General features: G+C 54.6%; 5 protein-coding genes across 5 annotated transcripts; 3 read left to right on the top strand and 2 right to left on the bottom strand.

Moving 5' to 3' along the window:
• Positions 1-153: 153 nt before the first annotated feature.
• Positions 154-3,253, bottom strand: LRP88_07609 (Spt20 family-domain-containing protein; the record flags this gene model as incomplete). Its single annotated transcript, XM_083244131.1, has 2 exons — positions 154-2,835; positions 3,056-3,253. 2 exons carry the CDS (start codon positions 3,251-3,253, stop codon positions 154-156), a joined length of 2,880 nt encoding a protein of 959 aa, XP_083098625.1.
• A 677-nt stretch (positions 3,254-3,930) lies between these two features.
• On the bottom strand, positions 3,931-5,213 carry LRP88_07608 (uncharacterized protein; the record flags this gene model as incomplete). Its single annotated transcript, XM_083244130.1, has 3 exons — positions 3,931-4,318; positions 4,375-4,571; positions 4,623-5,213. The coding sequence occupies 3 exons, from the start codon at positions 5,211-5,213 to the stop codon at positions 3,931-3,933; spliced, it is 1,176 nt and encodes a 391-aa protein (XP_083098624.1).
• A 626-nt stretch (positions 5,214-5,839) lies between these two features.
• Positions 5,840-7,686, top strand: LRP88_07607 (translation initiation factor eIF2B subunit gamma; the record flags this gene model as incomplete). The annotated part of the gene is made up of 3 exons (XM_083244129.1): positions 5,840-6,020; positions 6,152-7,507; positions 7,571-7,686. 3 exons carry the CDS (start codon positions 5,840-5,842, stop codon positions 7,684-7,686), a joined length of 1,653 nt encoding a protein of 550 aa, XP_083098623.1.
• Positions 7,687-15,639: 7,953 nt separating this feature from the next.
• On the top strand, positions 15,640-16,782 carry LRP88_07606 (uncharacterized protein; the record flags this gene model as incomplete). Its single annotated transcript, XM_083244128.1, has 2 exons — positions 15,640-16,472; positions 16,551-16,782. The coding sequence occupies 2 exons, from the start codon at positions 15,640-15,642 to the stop codon at positions 16,780-16,782; spliced, it is 1,065 nt and encodes a 354-aa protein (XP_083098622.1).
• A 3,911-nt stretch (positions 16,783-20,693) lies between these two features.
• LRP88_07605 (uncharacterized protein) lies at positions 20,694-22,991 on the top strand (the record flags this gene model as incomplete). The annotated part of the gene is made up of 1 exon (XM_083244127.1): positions 20,694-22,991. One exon carries the CDS (start codon positions 20,694-20,696, stop codon positions 22,989-22,991), a length of 2,298 nt encoding a protein of 765 aa, XP_083098621.1.

The raw sequence follows: 22,991 nt of genomic DNA, 5'->3' as shown, positions 1-22,991 counted from the left end.
CGCTTTCCGCGGGGTATAAAACATCAACTCCCAAAGTCGAAGAGAACCCTTGAAAAAAATAACAAATACACTGCCTGGCCGAAACTCCAACTCAGCCCATGCAAATCAAGCTTGTTGCTTGGCGTGTCGATTCCTTCCTCTGCCCGACACTCATCACATCCCTCCTTGGGGACCCATCATGCCATTCATTCCTTGCATCTGTTGCATTTGCTGCTGTTGCAACTGTTGCTGCTGCATCTGCTGTTGTTGCATCTGCTGCATTTGTTGTTGCTGCTGCTGTTGCATCATGAGCTGTTGCTGATTCCTACGCTGCATCATCCCTTGTTGGAACAGATTTTGAGCTCGTGAGATGCTGGTTTGCTTGAGCTTCTCATTGATCTCCGCCGGGATCCTGTCTTGAGACCCGTGCTTGAGAATGGCTTGCTGCAGCAGTTGGTGGTAGATAACCCGCGCATTATGCTGGATCTGAGTCTGGATGGGGTTATTACCCATTTGCTGCTGTCCTTGCTGAGGCTGCTGTTGGTTCTGCTGCTGCTGCTGTTGCTGAGCTTGTTGTGCCTGAGCCTGCCGTTGAGCCTGTTGCTGCTGCATGGCCTGAAGAGCCTGCATGTTCACGTTGTTTCCGTTCATCATCTGGCCGTTAACCTGACCTTGCATGTTGTTACCCATTTGGCCGTTAACCTGCTGCATGCGCATCATTTGCTGGAATTGAGCTTGCATCTGTGGCGTCATCTGCCGCATCTGGTTGCCTGACATGTTCTGGATCTGCTGGGCATACTGCTGGGCCAGTTGCTGGGTCATCATGTTGCCTTGCTGTGCTTGTTGATGCTGTCCCTGGGACTGTTGCGCCTGCTGCTGCAACATCAACTGGCGTTGCATCATCTGCATCATCTGTTGTTGCTGCTGGGGTGACATTTGGCCGTTCATGTTGCCGTTATTAACACCATTCTGCATTGCCGCCATGTGTTGCTGCTGAGCAATGGCTCGTTGGTGAGCCGCGACTTGGGCGATGGCCTGCTGGTTCGCCTGGTTCATGTTCTGGTTGTTCATCATCATGGCCTGTCCCATCTGCGAATTCTGCGCCATCATGTTAGGGGGCGGGCTGGCCTGAGTCATGCGAGGGGTCGACGTCATCGCAGGTCGGTTGATAGGCGTGCCATGAGAGATGTTAGGCGTAGAGTGAGGGATGCGTGGTGTTCCAGATGGATGGCTCTGCTGGCTGCCTCTAGAAGACATGTTATGCGCCATGGGCACCGACATAGGTGCATTCTGGACAACCGAGGCTGGTCGTGGCGGGCTTACTGCCATTCCAGAGTTGGTCTGCTGCATTGGGACGCTCGCGACCATAGGGGACGACATGTTTTGAGGAGTACCTTGCCGAGCAGCGGGAGAAGAGGCCGGCGGTTGTGTGATCTGAGCCTGGAACCGGGGTTGGGCCTGGGCCTGAGGCTGGGCCTGGTTTTGTGGGTTATTAGCAACGGCGTTTTGTGCGGCCCCGTTGACCGCGTTGGTGACTCCATTCGCCATTGTGTTATTCTGGGGATGGGCATGCTGGGGTTGAGCCGTGTTGGGTCTGGCATTGTTCTGGTTGCTTGGCGTAGAGGCGGCCGCGCGGGCTTGCGCTTGTCGCTGAGCCTCTGCTTGTCGTAACTGAGCCTCCCTAGCAGCAGCTTCTCGTCGAGTGCGCTCTTGCTCTGCAGCCTGTCTTTGGGCCAGTACAACCGCTTCCTGTTGCTGCTGCTGTCTCTGTTGCTGGAGTCTTCGGTCATTCTCCTGCTGCTTGAGCTTCTCTTGCTCCTTCTTCTCGGCATGTTCTCGCTTGATATCGGCGAGAACCTTGAATCTCTCGAATCTTGGCTCAAAGGTTGCACCTCCCGAGGCATCTCCATCTGCTGCGCCGCCATTCTGAGCGCCAGCAACACTTGAAGACAACCGCTCGTCGCCAAAGAGCATGTAGCGTTCCTCCTCAGCGGCTGCAGCTTCATCAGCAGCCACCTCGGCCACAGTCCTCTTACGAGTCTTGGGCTGCGGCGGCGCTTCAGAGTGCTTGGGATGAGACATTGCCTCAAGGAGAACAATGGTTTCCTCGATGTTCTTGGTTGGCTCCAGCATCAAAGGTGCAGTCGTAGCCAGTAGAATCTGGCCCTCTGCAGCATGGATGTTGCTCCCGTCGAGTTCCGTCTTTTCACGCTTCTGTCGCTTAGCCGGTGGTGGCATGCTAGTGGCAGTCGGCGTTGGCGGGACTATGGACATTGGCGTTGGAGGTGGAATGGCAGAGATGCCGTCGCTGTCCTTGGGAGTAGAACCCTTGATCAACAAGTCCATCTGGAGGCTGAGTGCAGTAGGATGCAGTACAACCGTAAACACTTTCGGTTTTGTCGTCTTTCCTTTCACATCCTCGGGAGCGGGAACGGCAACAGTGCTTTCCTTGTTCTTTTCTTCAGCGAGTTTGTCCTTCGAATCCCCACCCTTAACGTTGCCGTCCGAGGACAAACTTTCCTTGGGAAAAGGGACAAAGGGGGAAGGTGTGAGATATTGGTTGTAATTGTGTATGGACGACGGCACCACCGAGCCCTTGGGTGGTGTGGGTTTGGAGACATCCTTTGCTTGGGCGACGGACTTGTGGTCGTGGACTTGAACAATGAGGCACCCTTCGTAGAATGGCACACCCGCATCAGTAAGATATTGGAGAAGGTCGTGAGGAACCGTGCGACTCCGGAGGTGATCGAGGAACAATTTCATCGGTGACTTGTACGGAAACATGCCATCTTGGTTATCGAATCGAAAATGTGTCGGGTGCATATGAATTATAAGTGATGGTGGTCGACCGGCGAACTTCTTCAGGATGTAGCTGTCGGTAACCACTGTGGACAAGTTAGCGGCTAACCGGACAAGACGTCAGTCAGCAGGGTGGTATACCATAAGGTGGAGGCTCCGCATCGTGCGGCGTTGTCTCTGCAGCCATGGATGCTGAGCGAAGGCCAGCGCTGTTTCTTGAATGCCTGCCGGCGAGTTGCGATGCAGTTTCTCGGCGTGCTCGGTTGATGGGACGCACGGTTGACGCGGTTATAGCCCGCTCGCTGGCAGAGTGCGGCGGTTGCTTCGCGCTCGGGGGTGGTTTCTTTGCCGACATTGACGGAGAGGGCGAGGATTTCGAGGAAGATATAACTCCATTGGTCTGGATCCCCGGTGGGATGGGACGTTTGGCTTTTGTGGCGACATTTTGATGGACAACAGGTCCGACTGGCGCCATCGTGTTGAAGTCGCGCTGCGCCGCGGGGGGCAGCAGGTAAGACGGCTTCTCGCGGCCGCCGTTATCAGATCGATGTCAATCAAAGTGATGATATCACGGCGCAAACATGGATGATGGATTCGCAATGGCGCGACGCCAGGTCTGAGGTCGGGATGCCTTTGATCGATGATGGATGTTGGTCGCACGTCGCCTGGAGTTACGCTGGAGGAGCCGAGGGGGTCGGAGTTGAGGGCGCGGGTCGTCAAATGCAGCGCAACTCAAAATCAATAGGTATGATCTATTAGAGGCCAAGGATAAATCGATACGCCCGTCTAGACGTCTGCAGAAGCCTGTAGTGTTGTATGGTAGTCAGGTGTTCTTTTGATGAAGTTGCACGCTTAGTCGCCGCATCACGGGTGCGGTTCGTTCCCTGGCCTGAGGTGGCTGACGCCGAAGGTTGGGTCACGTGAGCGCGGCAACCAGCATCGGGAGAGTGTTGGATGGGAATTCGAGGGAGTTGAGGCGGGCAGTTGTAAATATCGATAATGGTTATTTTCTTCAGTCAATAATCATGCAACTAGGTTCTGAGCAGTTTCATCAACAAAAAGCAGCATGTCCCGTATTTCCAACTACATAAGTTCCTATCCTGCTCGCATAACTAAATGTCAAAAGCTTGGTATCTTCTGCCAGTTCATCAATCACTCCTGGCCCTGAACTCGGCGTGCCCAGTCGTCGTTTAGCCTAGTGCTATCAACAACCACAACACCGCGCCCTCGGCCAACTCTCTCAGGCCTCTGCCACCACTCCTGGCTCTTTCCAGCTCTCTCAGCTTCCGACTCACTATCTGCCAGACCACCAGAGCCACCGTCGGCCCCGACAACGAGGATGACATCGTGACGAAGCCAGGTCTGGAGAGTCGTGATGGTGCTGCCGTCTTCTCCAGACAGGGCCTTCTGGAGGTAGATGACCTCCGGCTGAAGATGACGGAGGATGTGAACATGGCCATTGGGCGTGGTGAAAGGGAGAACCATGGTCTCCTTCTCAACCAGAGCCAAAGCCTGCGAGTAAACAGAGTTGAACCCAGGGCTTCCAGAAGACCTGAAAGGTTAGTAGGATTCCACATAAACAGGGTAACAACTTACATAGGGTTCTTCACTTCCTCGCCAGGAGTTTGAGCTTGATCGTGTCCGATGTTAGAAAATGAAGAGCTGAGTGAAGCTGGTGGAAGGTTACTCGTAGCAGTATCCACTGTAGTGTCCTTCAGACCTGGAGCGTAGATCAAAACAAAGACCTTGACTTTGGAAAAGTCGTTGTGTCGGGGAATGTGCGACAAGATAGACTGGGTGCCATGTTAGTAACCCAAGATGGATTCAATGTCAGGCTTCCTTACCGCGTGCTCGTGGAATGGGTCGTCATCCTCGGGTCCAATCTGAGTATCGGCAGAGACTACGATAGCGACAGTCTTGCGTCGCTTGCCACCAACGAGGGGCGAGGGTGCCGTCGCAGGCGCTCGTTCTCTCTTAGCATCTGCTTCCTCCGACCAGGGGTTGCCATCGCCATATTGACTCTTGTCTTCTTCGCGAATTGAGGCCAAGGCTTTGCCCATGGCTGTGCCTGTAGCTGCGACGCCGGCGGCTACACTCTTACCTGTCGAGTCGATGAACTGTCGCCAGCCTCCGGAGCTTGTTGCTTCTTCATCCACCTGCCTAATGCCGTGAGTCTGTTCTTCGGATCGCGGTTCTTTCTCCGGTCCTCTGGTATCGCCCCGACCCAAGTCCCCCGAGCGGCGAGCCTGGCCGCTGCCATAAGCTTGGTTGTCGTAGTCGAGTCCAGCAAGGTGCTCGTCTTCATCTTCGTCCTTTCGCTGGCTCCATACCCAAGCTGCTACACCCACAGTTGCGACCGTGAGAGTAACTGCGAGGGGCACCCAGTGGCTCCAAACTCCCCGTCGCGACCGCGACGATCCATGATCGGGAGACATTTAAGCGGCGCACTGTCGCATCGCTAGGTGGAGGGGACGCGCCGGTGGCAGAGGGGGGCGGAGGGCCTCGTAACGTCGTTGAAGATTCGAGGGATACTTCTTGGTGGTAATTGCGACGGATTGATGACGCCGCCTCGATGAAAACGAAATCTTATGGTCAAATACAGCTCATCGGTAGACGCGGTGGCTGGTATCACCAACATCAACAAGAGGGTGGAGCTGAGGCCATCCACCCCCAGCAACCCAACCCGGGGTCAACAACCCGAGGTCCGATGAGCTCAGGGGCAACATTGCGGGGGACTATTGAATATCCGCGCCGAGGTCAGCCTTGCAGCTCTGGCACGTGAATGGCCCAGGCGTTAGGTGTGGCTACTAGTTGTGGCTGGTGCGGTGGCCGTTGAGCCACAGGTGGGACATCCCACCTACTTTTTTGAGGTCTTGGCGATGATTTGAGTGACTCTTCACTGCATGTCAATGAAAACGACTCAGCTGCGACCTGCACCCGAGCATCAGCAGGCCGATTCGATCGCTGGACTATAGATCTACATATCCGCAAAGTTACAGACGCCTCACTTCGCTACAACACCTCTCAACACCGACTTCAGCCCAGGGCACCCCGCGGCATCATGCCCCACGCTGTCTCGATGCCCTCAACCGGGCTTCAAGCCCTCATTCTCTGCGGGCCTGGGTCGTCATTTCCGACTTTCACCTCCAACCCCGATGAGAACCCCAAGGCTCTTTTGCCGATTGCGAACCGGCCTATGGTCTGGTATCCCATCGATTTCTGCTATCGAATGGGCATCACGAGTGAGTCACAGCTGAGTGCTGAGAGCCGAAGCCTGCCCTGCAGCCGGACAGCCATATATGCCATTTCGCTTTAAAGGCATGATACTAGATCTAATACCACCTAGGCATCACTCTTATTTGCCCGCCAACAGCTTCCGCTGCCATCACCACTGCCCTCAACACCAACCCTTACCTGACGGCGCTGCCTCTACCCCGGCCAGACATTCTCTCGCCGGCAGATCTTGATCAGAACACGGGCACAGCCGAGATCTTGAGGCTACCTGAAATCAGGGAACTTGTTACTGGCGACTTTGTTGTTCTCCCATGCGATCTGGTGTGCGAACTCGGTGGAGAGAAGCTCCTTCAGTCCTGGATGGTCAAGTCGGCCAGCCTGACTGACCTTCTGGGAGCCTCAAGACTCTCCAATGGCCACCGCTCGCTCCCAAGTGGAGGATTGGGTGTCTGGTACGACACGAAAACTACGACGCCGGTCAAGGGCGAGAATACCGACTTTGTCGCAACGACTCCCCTCCCCAAGTCGCCTGTCACACCTCCCAAGGGGTCGCTATTCTCCAGTCTCTCCAAGGTTGTGTACTCGATGCCGACCGATTCTTTGAACGATCTCACAGAAGAGAGAAAGGGCTTCCCAGTTCGCCATGGTCTATTGCGAGCCCACCCCCGCATCCGGATGTTTACCACCCACAGAGACGCCCACATCTACATCTTCCCCCGGTGGGTTCTGGACTTTATCAAGGAGAACGAGCGCTTGGAGAGTATCGGCGAGGACGTCATCGGATGGTGGGCCAAGGCAGGTTGGCAGTCGGGTCTGGCTGAGAAGCTCAAGATGGACTCGGTTTGCGGCCTCGGACGGGTCGAGGAGACGGCAGAGAACTCCCATGAAGGCGCTGTGTCACCCAGGGAGCACAGCCCGGATGGAAAACACGGCCTCGAGCAACACTCCCCGAAAGTTAACGCCGCCGACTCGGCGACTCCAGGGATTTCTATTGAGGGCGAGTCGTCGTCGCCCGACAAAAGGGCCCCATTCGAGGTACCGCCGATCGTTGCCTATGTTCACTCGGCTGGTGGCTCCGCACCGCTGATCCGCCGCGTGGACACGGCTCAATTGCTGCTTGCCATCTCACTTCAGCTGGCCAAGTTGCCGTCACTGGAGGAGACTGGTCCCGAGGCCGCCTCACCTTATGCCCATGCGAAGAAAATCGCCTACCCCGAAGGCGTCAAACCTCGTACCACCATCACCAAGCAGGACAGCCTCATCGCTGAAAACGTCACCGTCGAGGAGAAGACGTCCATCAAGGAGTGCGTGGTGGGAGCGAACTCGCAGATTAATGAAGGAGCCAAGCTCTCGCAGTGCCTGTTGATGGAAGGTGTAGTTGTCGGCAAGGCTTGCAAGCTAACTCGGTGCATCCTCGGAAAGCGATGCGTGATTGGCGACGGATCGGTCCTGACTGACTGCGAGGTTCAAGAGAACCTCCTTGTCGAGCGTCGAAGTAGGTCTCACATTCCCGCCCCCACCACGTTTTGAGCCGCGCTAATCACCGGGCCCTGTGCAGCTGAGGACAAGGATAACAAGCTCATGAGTTCCGAGGGTTTGGAAGCTACCGAGGCCGAGATGGATGAGGTGCTCGAGGACATGGAAGCTGAAACTGAGCTAGCGGTGGTGGACTAACCCAACCACAAGGAACAAAAGTGAACTTAGATATTGTCGGAAAAGGAAATGCATAGAACTTCTGCCAGTCATGCAGGATTCCAAACAGAGTATCGGACCGAGTCAAGAAGGTTCATGATACTCCGGATCACGTATTTCTATTGAGTTGCTCCGAGGCTCCCACCCCCTGTCCTTGTGCAGCCTTTTGACTAAGATCCTCCGGATCACATCTTCCCGACCCGCCATTCCGGGACATGTAGTTGCTCAGAAACCGTTACGGGCATAGTGTCCAACAATGCCCGTTTTTCCCGCGGGGATTTTACCTAAATCTCAGCCTATCACCCACCATACCTCAGACGAGGCGGATATGCAGGAAACCTGGCCCTGCACTGTAATAGGCGCCGAGAGGAGAAAACCTATGGGAGGATTACACGATTTGCCCAAGACCGCTCGTCGGCCCCATACATACCCGACGCAAACCCCGGACTGTTGCAGCCTTATCGAAAACGCAAGGTACTTGCTTATCTGCAAGAGAAAACAACATGGGAATCTCTGACCGCCGTATGATTTTTGCATTAGGTTTCCCCATCTTTACTATATCCGGCAAGCCGGCCGGACGACCCAGGTTTGTGCAGCAGCCAACTCCCGTGTACCCCATGGCACTGGCGCCATAGTTCAACTAGAGGGTTCCGAGAGTTTTGCTTTGTGCAGATATTCCGTTGTCATTGCTCCAGGCTAGCTTGAAAGTGTTCAAATCTCGGTCCGCCAACGGAGACGTCGGCAGTTGCGGCACATCACTCGCACCACCGGACCCGTTTCTCGTTCCGTATACGATAATCAAATGGCACACAAAGGTGTAAAGGACCGCCAAGAACCCCATCTCCAACTTCTGTCCTCCAGGGACTCTCAAACGTTGAGATAATATCATGATGACTCGCGTTGCCCGTGTACGGGTGGAGTCACTAACCAGAAGCATATCCAACTTTGGGCCATGAAGCCCCCAAATAGGAGGTGGCCCATGTTCTGTATCCTCCAGAAGCTTCTTGGCCGGGACTTGGGGTAGGATTCAGCAGTTGGCCCGCTATATTCCGGCTTGTCGTCCGCGCCGCAGGCTCAAGGCCTAGGCGGGCACACCTCCCCACAGCCCGACTGATGTTATATAATCTCCTGTCAGCGGAAAAGAACCAGACCACAGGGCGAGTGCTTCCTCACCTATTGGGCCTACTTTTTGGGCTTTGGTAGGTGAGGATCGACTTGACGGTGGCTTTCGACCATGCATGTTTCCACCCGCTCCCCCCTGTCCGGGGGCGACAAATTCTTCTTGACAGGACAGTCAGGGCCACGATCGCACCGGGTTATAAACTCTTCGTGGTCAGGCTTCCGGCAGGAAAAGGTGACTCTCCAGATAGTACACATTCTGGGTCGGGGGCAGAGGCGGACGAGGGAAAATCACAAAACCGTTGGGTTTGGGGGACAAAGACTCGGGGGGCTTGGGAATGGGGGCATGTGGCATGCCTATTTATGAATCCACGGCCACGCTGAATCATGGTCATCGTGGAGACAGGTCATTTACGCTCAAGAGTGAGATACTGTGGGCGTCTTGTCTGGTGCCCATGACCCCCAAGAGTTGTCAACTCGGCATCTCGGCTTGTAAGCTGAGGCTTTACCTCTCGCAGCATCTAGATTGAATTGCGGCGTTCGAGGCGCTAGGTCATCGTCTGCAGGAGCGTTTTTCGCGCAGAATCTGGGATCTTGAGAGGTGGCTATCATGCAAGTCGCCGGAACTGCACTCTCTAGTAGAGCTTGATATGCATTCAGGTGGCTCTAAGTGGGCGGAGGCGAGAACGCAAGTTGGGACGAGACAGCGATATTTCCCTTCACGGACCTCAGGCGAGTTTCATGTGAGCTATCATGTCACATAGAGTTATGAGGCGTTGCAGAATGGTCTGACCACCCTGAGCACCCTCAACAAACACAATTGCCGGTCCTTCATGTATTGTGGTATTGGGGTACCACAACCACACCTCCGCCTACCCTACAACCTTGGACTTCCGAGGTGTGGCCCTGTTTAGGAGGGAATATCCCTCCTAGTTGATTATTGAAATGAAATTGAATTATTACGAAGGATCATTGTCCTGACAATATCGCATGTTGGGAAGCATCTTGAAGCATGTTGCATGGACAGGCGAGGATGCGGCGACAGGGCCTGAGATTGGGGTATCGCTCCGGGCCACACTTGTAGAAGCCGGTGGGCACGCGTCCAACGGTCACTTTGACCTCGAGGCGCTCTAATAACATTCCACTGCCAACGGTTGAAGGCAGTTCTGGGCGTCAGAAGCCACTTGCGGGTTTGGGAAACACAAGGTGCGGTTGAATCAGAAAAGGAAGCCCCAACGTCACACAAGAGGCCGTGCTGAGATGATGTGCAGAATCTCTCAGAGTGTAGATTGTTTGTGTCACGGCCAAGATACTCCGGAGCGGGTGTAACAGTGGCGATGGATAGGTAGGTAGGTAGGTGGTAGGCACACGGGTGGCGGGTTGCCTCCCCTCCAGCAGACACAAGAGTGCAGATGAGGCTTGTACCGTAGGCGAGGCCAAATCAGTAAATGAAAGCCCAAGGGCCACCGTAGACGTGGGACCCCTGGCGGCTCATGTTGGTCATCTCCCGTCAAGCTTCGGGAGATTCGCATGCAGTGTAACTCCGATCCTCGTGGAACACCAAAGCTGCGAGATGAGATACAGTAATGCCGGCCGAGTGTGCCATCATCCCCAAGGATCGAGAATCGAATCGGCGATCGCGAGATCCCACAGCTCCCAAGTCAAAGAAATAATGAGTCTGGATCCTCGTAGGTATGGGAGAGGATGGGTCGTTGGACCTGACTCAGTGTGGACCACGCGAGGGGAACCGAGGACCATTACTAGAAACAAAGCAACAATTTGAGAGTCCACCAGGCACTGGAGAGGCGAGGCGTGCGGGAGCTACCCAAAAGTCGCATGCCCAGCATTGCAGTGTAATCCGAGCCAAGCTTTCCGTGTGGAGAGGCCTTTGCCGGCGGCATCCCGAGGGGCAAGGCCCCGGAGATCAGGGGACAAGACGAGCCTCCCGTCATATATCAAAATCGCAAAAATGCTGGCGCTACAAGCCCGCAAAAATGGTTGCATTGGACTGTCACAGGCTGCTCTGTTGTGGGATATCTGGCGAGAACCCGCAGCGGGAGCCACCGCTACTGAGCGGATTGATCATTGAGCTGCCGCTAGGCTATCGGCTTTTGGCTGCTTACGGCTGAGGGTACAGTAGCTTGCTTGATAGTATGCAATAGGTGCGTAAGACGTTCGGTGATGCTGAAAAGTAAGAAAGAGGGAGAGTAGGAGAAGTAGCTTGTGGTGCCCGTGACAAACCCTTGGAAGGGAGACAGACACTGAATAGGCAATAGCCACAATAACGCTCCTAGTCCAGCTGTGCAAGACGCGTCCGCCTGTCCAAAGGGATGTCCCAAAAGAGTCAACAAGATGATAACACCATTAGCAAGTAGTGAGTGTGCCTCCGCATCTGGGCTGAAAGAGGTGAACCCAAGATATCGTGTCTGGGCCACTTGTACGATTCGTACAGAGAGTTCTCCAGCGCCATCTCGGCGAACGGAAGAGGGACCACCACCTAGGGAACCCCTGTTCATCAGATGACGCTAGGGCCGGCCATGGGAGGCGGAAAAAAGCAACGGTGCTGTGCGAGGGCGTGGATGGCGCAAGTAGGCGGCCACATTTGTCTGATTACACCTTGGTTTTGACAGTGGTGGCAGGATATGACTGATCATTCTGCGAGGACCTGTCGAGTCTTGGATTATCCAACACAAGGTCTCGACAGGAGCAGCAGACGCAGGGCCTGTCACTCTGGAGATGGAGGGAGAGTCGCGGACCAGAGGACGCGGGGTGAGACTCGGTAGAGAGCTGGCAGATCGATGATGACATTTGTGCGGCCAAGAAGCAAGTCGACATGAGATCGCCGCTTTGAAGAGATTTGCATGTTTGAACAACGAGAGCCGTTTGATCCTGTGTGACACGAAACATGTGAGTGTGTCTGTGGTTGCACACAAACGCTCATCCCATGATCGGATATCTAGTGTCGGAACTGGGACGGAGCAAGACCACTTCGGGATGACAACGGCGATGAACGAGGCCTGGGATCCATATCGAGGATTACCCAGTGCTCACTTAATCAATGGAGCTGAAGAGAGCTGTGGACAGGCAACCGAAGCCCCGATGGGGACCAGCTCTGATGGCTGGGGTGCTGAGGGACTAGGAGGATTGAAGCACGTGAGACTGAGCGGGAAGTGGATATGGTTATCGGACTAGGGCGCGTCAAAGCAGTCAATCCCCATCTCTGGCTTCTGAGGTGCCTGAAAAACTTACGATATGACGAGCAAATGCAGGAGGTGAGTGAGTAGGTATGTGGTTGGATTACAGGCACAGCTGCCACGCTCAGTGCCACGCTCGCTCGCTGCAGCAGGCGTTCTTTGTTCGACAGGACGTTGAGAAATGAAGTGCAAATAAACTGGAAGCCGACAAAGACAGCCCAGACAGACAGATAGAGGCGACAGCCATCATGGAGATGAAAAGAAAAAATGGACCTGGAAAAAGAACAGTTTTGGCGGGGGCCGAACCCGGCGTTGCCGGTACAGCAGGAGGAGCAGCAACAGCAGGAGCAGTTCAGGGCACCGTCCCAAATGGGAAGGGGCATCGCAGCACAGTGCGACACGCGTCAGTGCGCATACCGTCGTTCCTCGTCCCTCCCGTCTACTCCGTTAGGTGGCCGTATTGCGCAGTAGTTCCCAGAGATGGGCTGAGTTATTACAAACCGCCAATCCATCTCAATGTCTCATCCGTAAACCTACCGTCAGCCGGCCAGGGGCGTGAGAAGAGCCGATTCAGCCTGTCCGGTACCCACGACCTAAAGTTACCCCCGTTCCCTGCCCTGCTCGGTTCCTAGCTTCCCAGGAGGATCCCTGGATCGGCCCCGGAAGATCGACCGGCAACGCTAAGAGGCCCTTGACCTGCGGCCTCCGCGACGGGGTCACCACCGGGCTCCACGCCGATGACAGAACCACGCATCTTGTCCTATCATGATTCAGTGCTTCCAAGAGCCTTGTCTAATTGCTGCCGCGACGAACGGACTCCCGTGAGCCTTGCGTTAGCCGTTTTGCTCGAGGGGCCGCCAGCGCCCTAACGAAGTGCTCCTATCTGCCCCTTTGTTATGACTCCAGTCGCCCTTGTTCCAAAGCGCGTTCGCGTTCTCAGGGACCACAGACACGGGCACGTCTCTATTACCCCTCTAACCCTTCAAATTTTTAACCCTTCTAAAGACGATAGATTTACAGATATTACCAAAAGATGAGGACATGGGAAATGAGGGAATCGAGGGAAGCTGGAACTATTGCCATTTGCCCTCTTCCCAACTGCGGTCCCGAGTCCGCAATATTGACAGATTCTCGGACCTGACAAGTTCCCCGACAGTTGAGAAAGCGTCCACCATGGTTGAGCGACATATCATTATTTTGGCCGTCGGCTCTCAGCTTGAACGCCTCGGCACCTTGCTTGGCCAGGGCCTGGCCTCCCCGGCCGAGTAGACTCGATCGGCCAGCCCTGGCGAGCCCACCACAATCCACACCACAGCCTCCCAGCGCCTCCAGCTGCCAAGCTAATGTTGAGTAACCTGAGGATGCGTTTATGGAGCGCGCACTGTCCGTAAGGACAACGACCGTTCTCCAAGCGTTGGGGCTAGTCAATAACGAGAACCATGCGTGGCTCACAGTAAACCTGTTACGGTAGTTGATGCCCGTGAGGCTCTGGATCGGGCTGACCATCTCTCAAACGTCAATAGGGCCTGGATGCCCATTTTCTATTGTTCTCACTCCCCACAGCCGCCCTTCCCATGTTCACACGCGTCTTTTAGCTCGGCGCGAGGCCGTTCGTCCTCTCAAGATGCGCACTATTCGGCCTGTACCACACCAAGGCACGTTGGTTGACCGCACCCATGTCGCCCTCCTGCGCTGCAACCTAGTCGCTGCTTCTTCTTTCACCGGACCTGAAGCCTGACCAGCTAGCTGCCAGCCTTGTTGGACCGCACAGGTGCCGAGCGTGGAATGACATCACGAATTTCCCGCGCACATGGCGATCAGTCTGGAGAGAGAGGCCGACGTTGGTCTTCCCGCGTTGCTTGTCAACGGCACAACGCTCCGAAACGTCCATATCGGAACAGGGGTCACCCAACCAACCCGACGGCCGGCTCCCCAAGGTCACTGGGTCCAAGGACAGTATGTTTTGTGAATACGTACCGTCACAATTGATAATGCGCCCTCAGGAACAGCCGCAGGTCGCGTTGAGTGAGACCTGCGCCGCAACACCAGTCTCATTGCTTTTCCCAAATAGGGCCAGATTACTGCTTTACCCCCTTTGCAGACATCCCAAGTCTCCACATCTTCATCTGTTGAGGGCATCTTTGCTATTGATGCTTTACCTGAGAGGGCCAAAGGGAGTCGAGTATTGAACACCCAGAGCACTCTGAATGGGGCCTGTCTCTCCTTGAGAGGTTACACATCCAGGCACGCTCAGGAACACACAGCTCGGGTCCTCTCGGCCAGAATAGCCTTGTCTCAGCTCGACGGTCCTTTAGGCGGAAATTTCGCTTGGTCCATTCCAAGTCTTGTCCCATTCCTCGGTGTCCTGTCCATTACAGCTGGGGGCAAGAATCGGCGTCCCGAACGAGATCTGATATGCCCCCGCCCAAGTGCACCCATCATGGCAGCTATGGGGTTCGCTGAGCTTTCTGGGGATGGAGGGGGAGGTGTGGTGAATAGCGTTGAAGGCTTGACAGGCCCAGTGGCAGATGGGCGAGATAGTGGGCTGGCGCCAGACCTCACTAGAGCCCACCCCGTGGGGTACGGCTCATGAACTATGCAGGGTCCGATCTCGTTTCTTGCTTGGTCGTGGGCCATGTTGATCCTGGGCTTCCGGTGTGTGCGCATCATGACATCCACCCTCCTCCCTCATCATCTGTCGGGATCCGCAACATGGTCCAGGGCAAAAGGCTCAACTGGTAAGGTGTGGCTTCAAGGAACCACACTGGCGTCAGGGACCCCGTTGGCACACGCCCATAGTTGGCTCGTACGCCGGCGCTGCTAACATGCTTCTTCACTGTAGCTCGACCACTACGATATCCTTTGTTCTCTCTTTTTAACGTCCTGCGCCTTCCTCTGGCCTTGGCTCTAGTCAAGTGCTCAAGTGCCCGCCGCTCGGATCAAGTGCCAAGTCTGTCATGGCCTATTTATCGGGTCTGCTCTTGTTATAACTAGTTGTGTGCTAGCCGAGCTGAGGGTGTTCGAGGGCACGGCGAAACATCCCCAGGGACACTTGGTGATAACTGATACACCATCGTCCAAAACATCACACCTCTCTATGCGAGCAATATTGTACAGAATCCACAGTGGAGCACGCCTCTCCCGCCCTACTCCTGGGGGGACTGATCTCGATCTGGCTACAGACCATCGACCCCGGTCCGCATTCTTGCTTGCTGCAGCGCACTTCTTGTCTCTCGGTCACTTTCGACTAGCACCAGGTACATTTGATGATCTACCGTGGTTGATCTGCAGAGTGGATGTCTCAAGCCCGCAGGTCTCTTTACAGCAGAGCCCATTCCACCTCGTTCTCTATATCTTCAAGGGCGTCCGTCGTCGTTGTCGAAAAAACATTCCCGACAAGACTCACAGATCATTCAGAGCCTGAAAGCACCAAGACTCTTGACTGTTTCGACTGAGCCTCTTCAGACTTTGGAACAACGCTGAGAACTGTTGCCCTTCTCTTCAAGGGGACTCAGACATATACACCTACTCAAACACTCCTCTTTCTACCATTTAATCCTTCACCACCACACTCCCTTTTATCATCATCAAGATGCAGTTCGAGTCAGATTTCCGGTTCGACATGGACGACAGCTTCAGCCTGTGCAGCCAACCCATGTCCTGCCCTTCAACCTCGACTAGCTTCTCATCCGCCTCGTCCGCCTATGACCCCTTCACGCCTACATCTCGACGGTCAACTCCTCATGAATTCGGCACCATGGAATTTGACGGGCCCTACAGCGCGTCCTCGCAACGGACCGAGCTGACTCCTCCGTCATCCTCGATGGGCAAGTTCCTCTTTGGCCCTGTCAAGTCAGAGCCTGAGCAGATGCCTTTCTCGGATGGTCTTCCCAACACTCCCATCAAGCGAGAGCATATCGGCTTCGATTATGAGCAGATGCTTGAGATGAACATGGCTCACCAAGGTTCCATGGGATCATTGACACCGTCCAACTCTTTTGGCATGTATGGATACTCTCCAGAGGCATCCATGGGAGCAGCCTCTTTCATGATGACCCCCACTCAGAGCCTATCTGGTTCTGAAGCCGCCGACACCGCCTCATCCTGGTCCTGCGCCAACGACAGCCCCATCTCCTTCTTCCCCAACAAGCAGCTCTCGAGCGAATTTGAGTCTTTTGACCTGGACCGACACTCCCAGTCTCCGCTGGGTGCTTATTCTCTGCATGACCCCAACTCGCCCAACCGGATGCGTGCTCAGCGAAAGATGATGGTGCACGAGATCCAGCGAAAGACCACTGAGCTCCAGCGTGCCCAGATTCGATCATCACGGAAGCGATCTGACAAGCCTGAATCCGCACAAGTTGATGTTGTCCGGAGGGCCATGTGCAAGTGTGATTACCCTGGCTGCCACAAGGCGTTCCGACGCAACGAGCATCTCAAGCGTCACAAGCAAACGTGAGTACTAACCTCCCTTGTGGAATGGTTTCACACACACATGCGCCTCAAACACAGTGACTTACAAAGACTTGATAGTTTTCACGGTGAAGGCCCCAACCGCTTCTCTTGCGAGTTCTGCGGAAAGGATCAGTTCAACCGCCAGGACAACCTCAACAACCACCGCAAGCTGCACGCACGACCCAACAGCCGCAACCGCGGAGTTGAGTTCATCCCAGCGGCAGTTCCTGTGATCGAGCAGGAGGAGCGCAGCCGGAAGCGACGAGCACCGTCAAAGGCCAAGGCTGAGAAGCGGGACCCCGAGTACTGAGCAGAACACATGGACTCATCCTCGCCGGGTACCTTGCTTGAAGGAACTGCACCCTCGCCACCTGCGAGAAAACAAGACAGTCGAGAGGAGCGAGTGGAGACGCTCAGATGAGACATACAGCACAACACACCCGCACCATCCGCTTGGAGACATGCACGCACACACACCTACTTACATATTTGGCCACACACATTCACATTCAACATTTTCGACATAAGAAGCGGAGCTGGGAAAAGAGAGGAGAGGCTTATAGCATCTGCAGCCTGGCCGTCATGTCGACGCCACAAGCAGCACAGTAACGCGTGGCTCAAGCAAGAGGCTCCATTGGGAAGAGCAACGACGGGGAAAGAGACGACGAAAGGATTGAAGCTGTAATGGTTGTACGATTTGAACTTGAGAATAGGCGGTAAGGGTTTGTTTTGTTGGTTTGCATGATTTGTTGTACACACACAACCAAGTCCATTAACGGCGGTGTCGAGGCGTTTTTTCATGGGGGTTCTGTATCGGTGTCAAACGAGAGGAATCATTTTTGTCAATTTTTTGTTGGGTTTCTTGTCACGGCTGTATTCCACATTCTTGATGATGGAATGGTTCAGAGGAAATGAGGTGGCGGGCATTGGAGTGAGCAAAGGAAAGCCCAGTTAGTATTTCAAAAAAGATGAATCATTTTCACCATTTACTTTCCAATGCTTGAAGAGGACTCTGAGACTTCGTGACATGATGATAGTAGGCAATACTTGATGGAGGTGGCGTCGAGTGGAGGTTTGACGTGGAGTTATGGCGCGGAGATATGACGATGGTGAATGGATGATCAAGGCAGATTTGGTGGCCAAGTGGACTAAAGAGACCAAGGGAGACAGGAACGAAGGCAAGTAGCTAGCATCAAGACTTGTGGTAGTTTGGCAACGCTGGCATTGGACTCTAGACTGGCTACCTATTCCAAGAGGGGACGTGGCGACATGAGGCAAACGATATCAGATATGATAGACGCGAGGTTGAAGAAACCAAGCCTCTGATTGGAACAAGAAAGGAGCCTGACGCAGATTGAGCCACCGAGTTGCGGCTTGGGTTCCTAGCATATCATTGACGGGCGAGGATGCTCGCTTGCAACGGAGACCCCATACTGTCTCAGATCTCGGGCGAGGAACCGTCGATCCGCGAGTCAAAAGGGACCACTTTAAAGCAGACCAGACCAAGCCAGTCCGGCGCCGGGGCCCGGAGTTTTGAGGGCACACACGGACTCGTTTCTTCTGCGAGATGCAGCCAAGTGTTAGGTATCCCACTGCGCTGGGTTTTGGTGGGAGAGGGCGCCATGGGCTTCGGGATCTGACAAGTGACTGGACGTGTAGATACGTTGCACAAATCTGCTGTTGGTCGGTGACCATCTGGGAGGCGAAAACATGGCGTTTGACTGAGAGAATGCCAATCGAGGAGGGAGATTGGTCTAGTGAAAAGTGCGCGTCTGTCTGTTCTACTGTTCTGATAGTGAGGGAATGTCAATGGCGTCTTTTGCGTCTTTGCCCCGACCAATGTCGACGCGAGGAATGTAGACCACCTCTACTGACTGGCTGCAGTGGAGAGAAAGCAGTCGAGGACTCAGTCAAGAGTAGCTCGAGGGCCAAAAACAATGGCCGATGGACGGTCTGGTCGACTGTCTCGCATGCTCTGCGGGCCGTGGTGGAGAGTGAGAGCATGTGGGATGGGAGACAAGGGGCCCCTCCCCTTCCCCCCCTTCTCACCCGCCGCCGCCCGTTGAGGAAAAGAAAAGGGTCAACGTGTGCTATAGGTGGCAGGATATGCACAACTGCAGGCTGATGCACAGGGCGAGGCATGCAGAATGGCGGAGATTGCATAAGGGGGCAGAGAGGAAATGGTGATGGGCTCGTTCGTTCGTTCGTTCGCTCGCTCACCATGGCTTTGGTTTTGGCACTAAGTGCGTAAAGTAGACCAGTCGATGATGAGGAACTGGCATAATGCCAAGAGTTGGCCTTATGGGGCTGAATGGTAGTGCTGATAGGGGGAATGGGTGACGATCTGCAGACGTTAGGGGCTCAATAGTAGTATTGCATTGCATTTGTCTTGATTCAACGCTTTGGAGTTGTATTATGTGAGAGAAATAACAGTGTATGTGATGGAAAGGTGAGGAGGGCTTGTCGATTGGGGGCTGAGAAAGAGGGCTGACACAGAGCCGTGGACCCTGTGTGCGAGGGAGAGGGGTCTATGCTGGCTGCTATTGTTGAGCTGGAGAGAGGGGTCCAGTCCAGTCTCAAGCCATGTTTACTCTGACTGACTGACATCCATGCGAGATGGTGGTGGTGGTGGTGGTGGTGGTGTTGGGTGTGGTGGATGGAATGGGACGAGATGAGACGAGGCTTGTGTAACGAGGTTGATTCGGAAGAAGGCTCTGGAACCTAACACAGCATGTAACTGATCCAGGGGCACAGACACACAGATGACGGGCTTGTCTTCTTTGCTTTGGGGATTATGCGTTTATCTATTCTGGGGAATTGAATAGTGTCCACTATTTGAAGCCATCAATGTTCGAACCAACACCAACAGCAGGTTCATCCATCCATTCAGCCTCCCTCGGCGATCAGTTCAGCTTCCGACCGAGTCCCCAGAGTGGTCAACGGAGCCAAGACGACATGACAGAGGGTCTGTCGAGCCTTGCCTCTTTGGAGGGGTGGCGCTCGCCTGCGACGGGAGACTAGCGGGAATGGCTTCAGCTGGGATCTTTTGTCAACGTTTTTTTCCGGGCAGCGGCAAGTGGACTTTCCAACGGGTGATTCGATAGAGTTTATCCCACTGCCGAAACTCTCTTGATTTTCCATCGGCAAAAGACGACACAGGAAGCAGATGCCGTGATACATACATGTTTGCTGTTGGTTCCTCAGCCCAGCTCAGCTCGTACCTGTAGCGAATACGGAGGGGTTCGAGGGAGATCCGTACCTGGGCAGAAAAGCCACGCGCCAGAGTTGTGATAGTGACAATGACGCAGCTAAAAACGGAGGACAGAAAAAGGAAGAAAGTGGCCTAGAAAAAAGAAAAGACGACACAACCGTTTTCAGCGCCTGGCATGAGGGGATAGACGTACGCCGTGCGGAGACTCTCACGTAGTACAGTACGATTTGACAATTGCTTCTGTTTTTGCGAGATGTGATAGATGTGGAGGAAGAAAGTGTAGAGATGCGAGATATAGTGGAGAGAGATGCTGTGTAGCCTGCCGGAGAGATTTACTTGGCGATCAACTTGGAATAGAGAGATCTTGGGGAGGTATCACGATCCTAGGGCGATCAGGGCCAGATGGAGTGTTGCATCATGACGCATTAAAGATTGGTGAGGTGAAAAGATGGGTATTGATGGATGCCCCCATCACCAGCTGCGCACTACAGTCCAGTATGGGGCCTCTGAGTTGTCAAACTACACTAAGAATTTAGTCCATACAGTATGTCTACAAGTATCGTGATTCATCATTCTTCATTGTCGCTTAATGAATATAATTTACTGGCCCTTTCGGCGTCATCAACTTCATCCCAGTCTGGATGCTCTTGGCGTTGGCGGAGGTGGAGGCTCACAAAGAGGACTGTGCGTAGCGTAATCAATCCTCCACCTTCATCATCCGAAATTCATCCTCCACTTCAGCCGACGCGACATTCATCAACAGCTGAGCAGCGGAGCTTCATTCATCTCCCATCTCTTGATTATAGCCTATTCAATCAGGCACGTGCCGCCCCCAGCCCCCCTCCTCTCCGGTTGTTTGCTTGTGCTTGTCTGTTGGTGGCACCATCATCGGAGCGGGGGCCGTTCAGGCCTCAAGTTACTGTGCATTTCCGGAAAAGGTCCCTTTCTTTGTTCCCCAGGGAAACTTTCATCCAAAAAATAAAAAAAAAGAGCGCATACACACAAGATCCATGACTTCGCTTCCTTCCTACCAGGAAGCCGTGTCCGTCGACTGGCTCCGCCTTGTGGCGCCGTACATCTCGCCTCGTGATTATGCTGCCCTGTGCCGCGTCAACCGTCGCTTCTGGGACATGTTTGCCCCACGCTTATGGCGGGATGTTGCGCAGTCGGGGAGAGATGTTGGCGTAGATTCTGAAGATGGCAAGTTACGAGCCTGTTGCTGCAGAGCCTCGTCTCGACCTGTTGCTGACGTGACGGTTCTAGGCCTCGAATGGCTGCTCAACTGTGTCTTTGGCCAACTCGGCCGCATGAGGCCTGACACGAGGAGCCTTGCGAGGGTCTTTGACGTGCGGTTGGCTGGGGGTCTCTATTCATTCAACATGGGGAGGAACCCCAACAATAGCCTCAGAGAAGCCGTCAAGACTCTGCCAAATCTGTCCTGCTTTCTGATTGATGGACGCCAGGATTTGAACCCGGCAGAGTTTATGCACACTGAGCGGCATGTCCTGCTGTTGAGCATGGCAGACTGTCCGGTTCCGCTTCCCACCAAGTTTGTGTCATACGAATGCCTTCGCGGGCTGGTGTACCTTGACATCTCTGGCACCCCAGGCTCCGTCCGGCCGTTCTTGCAGCGGGACCTGCTGCCGGAGCTGCGAGTGCTGAAAATCCGGCACAAGGAGGTTGATGATGCAGCGTTCGAGGCCCTGACCACCCAGTTTGAGACGCGCCTGTGGAGCCTTGATCTCGGCAGCAACAAACTGACGGATCATGCACTCGAGTTTCTCGGCGCCCGGTGCCTGTATCCGACTGATCTGCGCTCCGACGTGCACTTTGACGTTGAGGGTAAGCTGGAATTCGGAAGGGTCACACCAGACTACGGAGGTTGGATCCGTGTGGTGGAGTCACCTTGGAGTGGTTCCTTTGATCACCCGGAGCGTCATCTTGTTGATGCACCTTCATATGATCCCCATGATACCCTGCCGCAGGAAGACCAGCTGAAGAGGTTGGACGGGAGAGGCCCCATCCAGTCCGACTCGGCAGATGGTGTGTGTAGGGGCCTCCTAGGCGAGGATCCTTATCTCGCCTCGGCCAGTTTCCAGTCCTCTCGAGGCCTGACACATCTGAATCTATCCGACAACCAAATCTCGTCGCTTGGGATTCGGAAGTTGCTAACGCTCTGCCGCGGACACTTGCAGCAATTCAGTTGTGATTCAATGCCCCTGGTCCCGTCTTCAAAGGCCACTGCGCGAGCCTGGTCGAGGACAGCTAAGTTGTATGGATACTTGTACGTACACACGCTACGGCCCGTGTTATCGTCAAACTTGCGGGCTGTAAGGCTGCATCACTCGGTCGTCACGCAGATCCCTACGCTGGAGATTGATGGTCTCTCTACTATGGCTCGCCTATATATCGCCGAGACCTCTATACTGCCGCGGTCCGAGAAGGCCTTTCCTCAGGCCCTAGTTCCAGACACAAACCCACGCTTGACGTCCTTGACTCTGACAAGAATCCCGCGACAGTCCTCCGGCCCATTGATCGGTAAACTCATCAACTTTTTGAAGTTGTTGTCGACCCAGGAGCGAATCATCTCGGATGCTCAATCACGCCGAGGACCTTGTACGCTGGCCGGTCTGAGACATTTGCGGCTCGAGTTTGAGCCTGATCCCTTCGAGGAGGGCTTCTCCATGGCCGAGGACTTGGATGCTGAGGAATTGTTGAACTCAGGGGATAAAGGCTTCAGCTTCTTTGACGATGAGGTTCAACAACAGCTTCCGAGACCATCCTCTGTGATCGGCCGGACCCTGAATTCCAGTCTACCTATTCAGTCTGAGGACGAGTCGGTCCGACACGAGCCCGAATACCTGAGTGCAGACGTCTCGTTGGATGAGCAGCTTACCAAGGTACAGGTATGGATTGGTCCCAAGGTAAGTGGCAACTCTGTCGTAGGTGAGTATCGGAGGTTGGTGCTGGAGCATCACATCCGCGACCATATCGGACCGGCGACACCTGAACAGACACTCGCGGGGATACCCCCCTCAGCCTTGGTATTTCACACGGCGTGGTGCATGGCGGTGATGCCCCCGACTATCGAAACGCCGACGCGGACCAATCTTGAGGCTATGAAGGATGTCCTAGTCGAGCTGAAACGGTTCCGACTGGATGGGAGGGCCAAATACCTGGAGCTGCAGAGGGAGTTTGGCAGCCGGAGAGTACCCCCCGGGTCGCCTCACGGGTTTTGGCTGGGGCGTCTCGAAGTGTCAACTCTGGAGACGATGCCGCAAAGTAGACCTGCACAGTATTGGCGGTAG

The sequence above is a fragment of the Fusarium phalaenopsidis genome (genome assembly GCF_050370095.1).
Source record: "Fusarium phalaenopsidis strain FUZ10S chromosome Unknown contig_32302, whole genome shotgun sequence".
Taxonomy (NCBI): domain Eukaryota; kingdom Fungi; phylum Ascomycota; class Sordariomycetes; order Hypocreales; family Nectriaceae; genus Fusarium; species Fusarium phalaenopsidis.
This window is presented reverse-complemented; position numbering and strand designations above follow the sequence as displayed.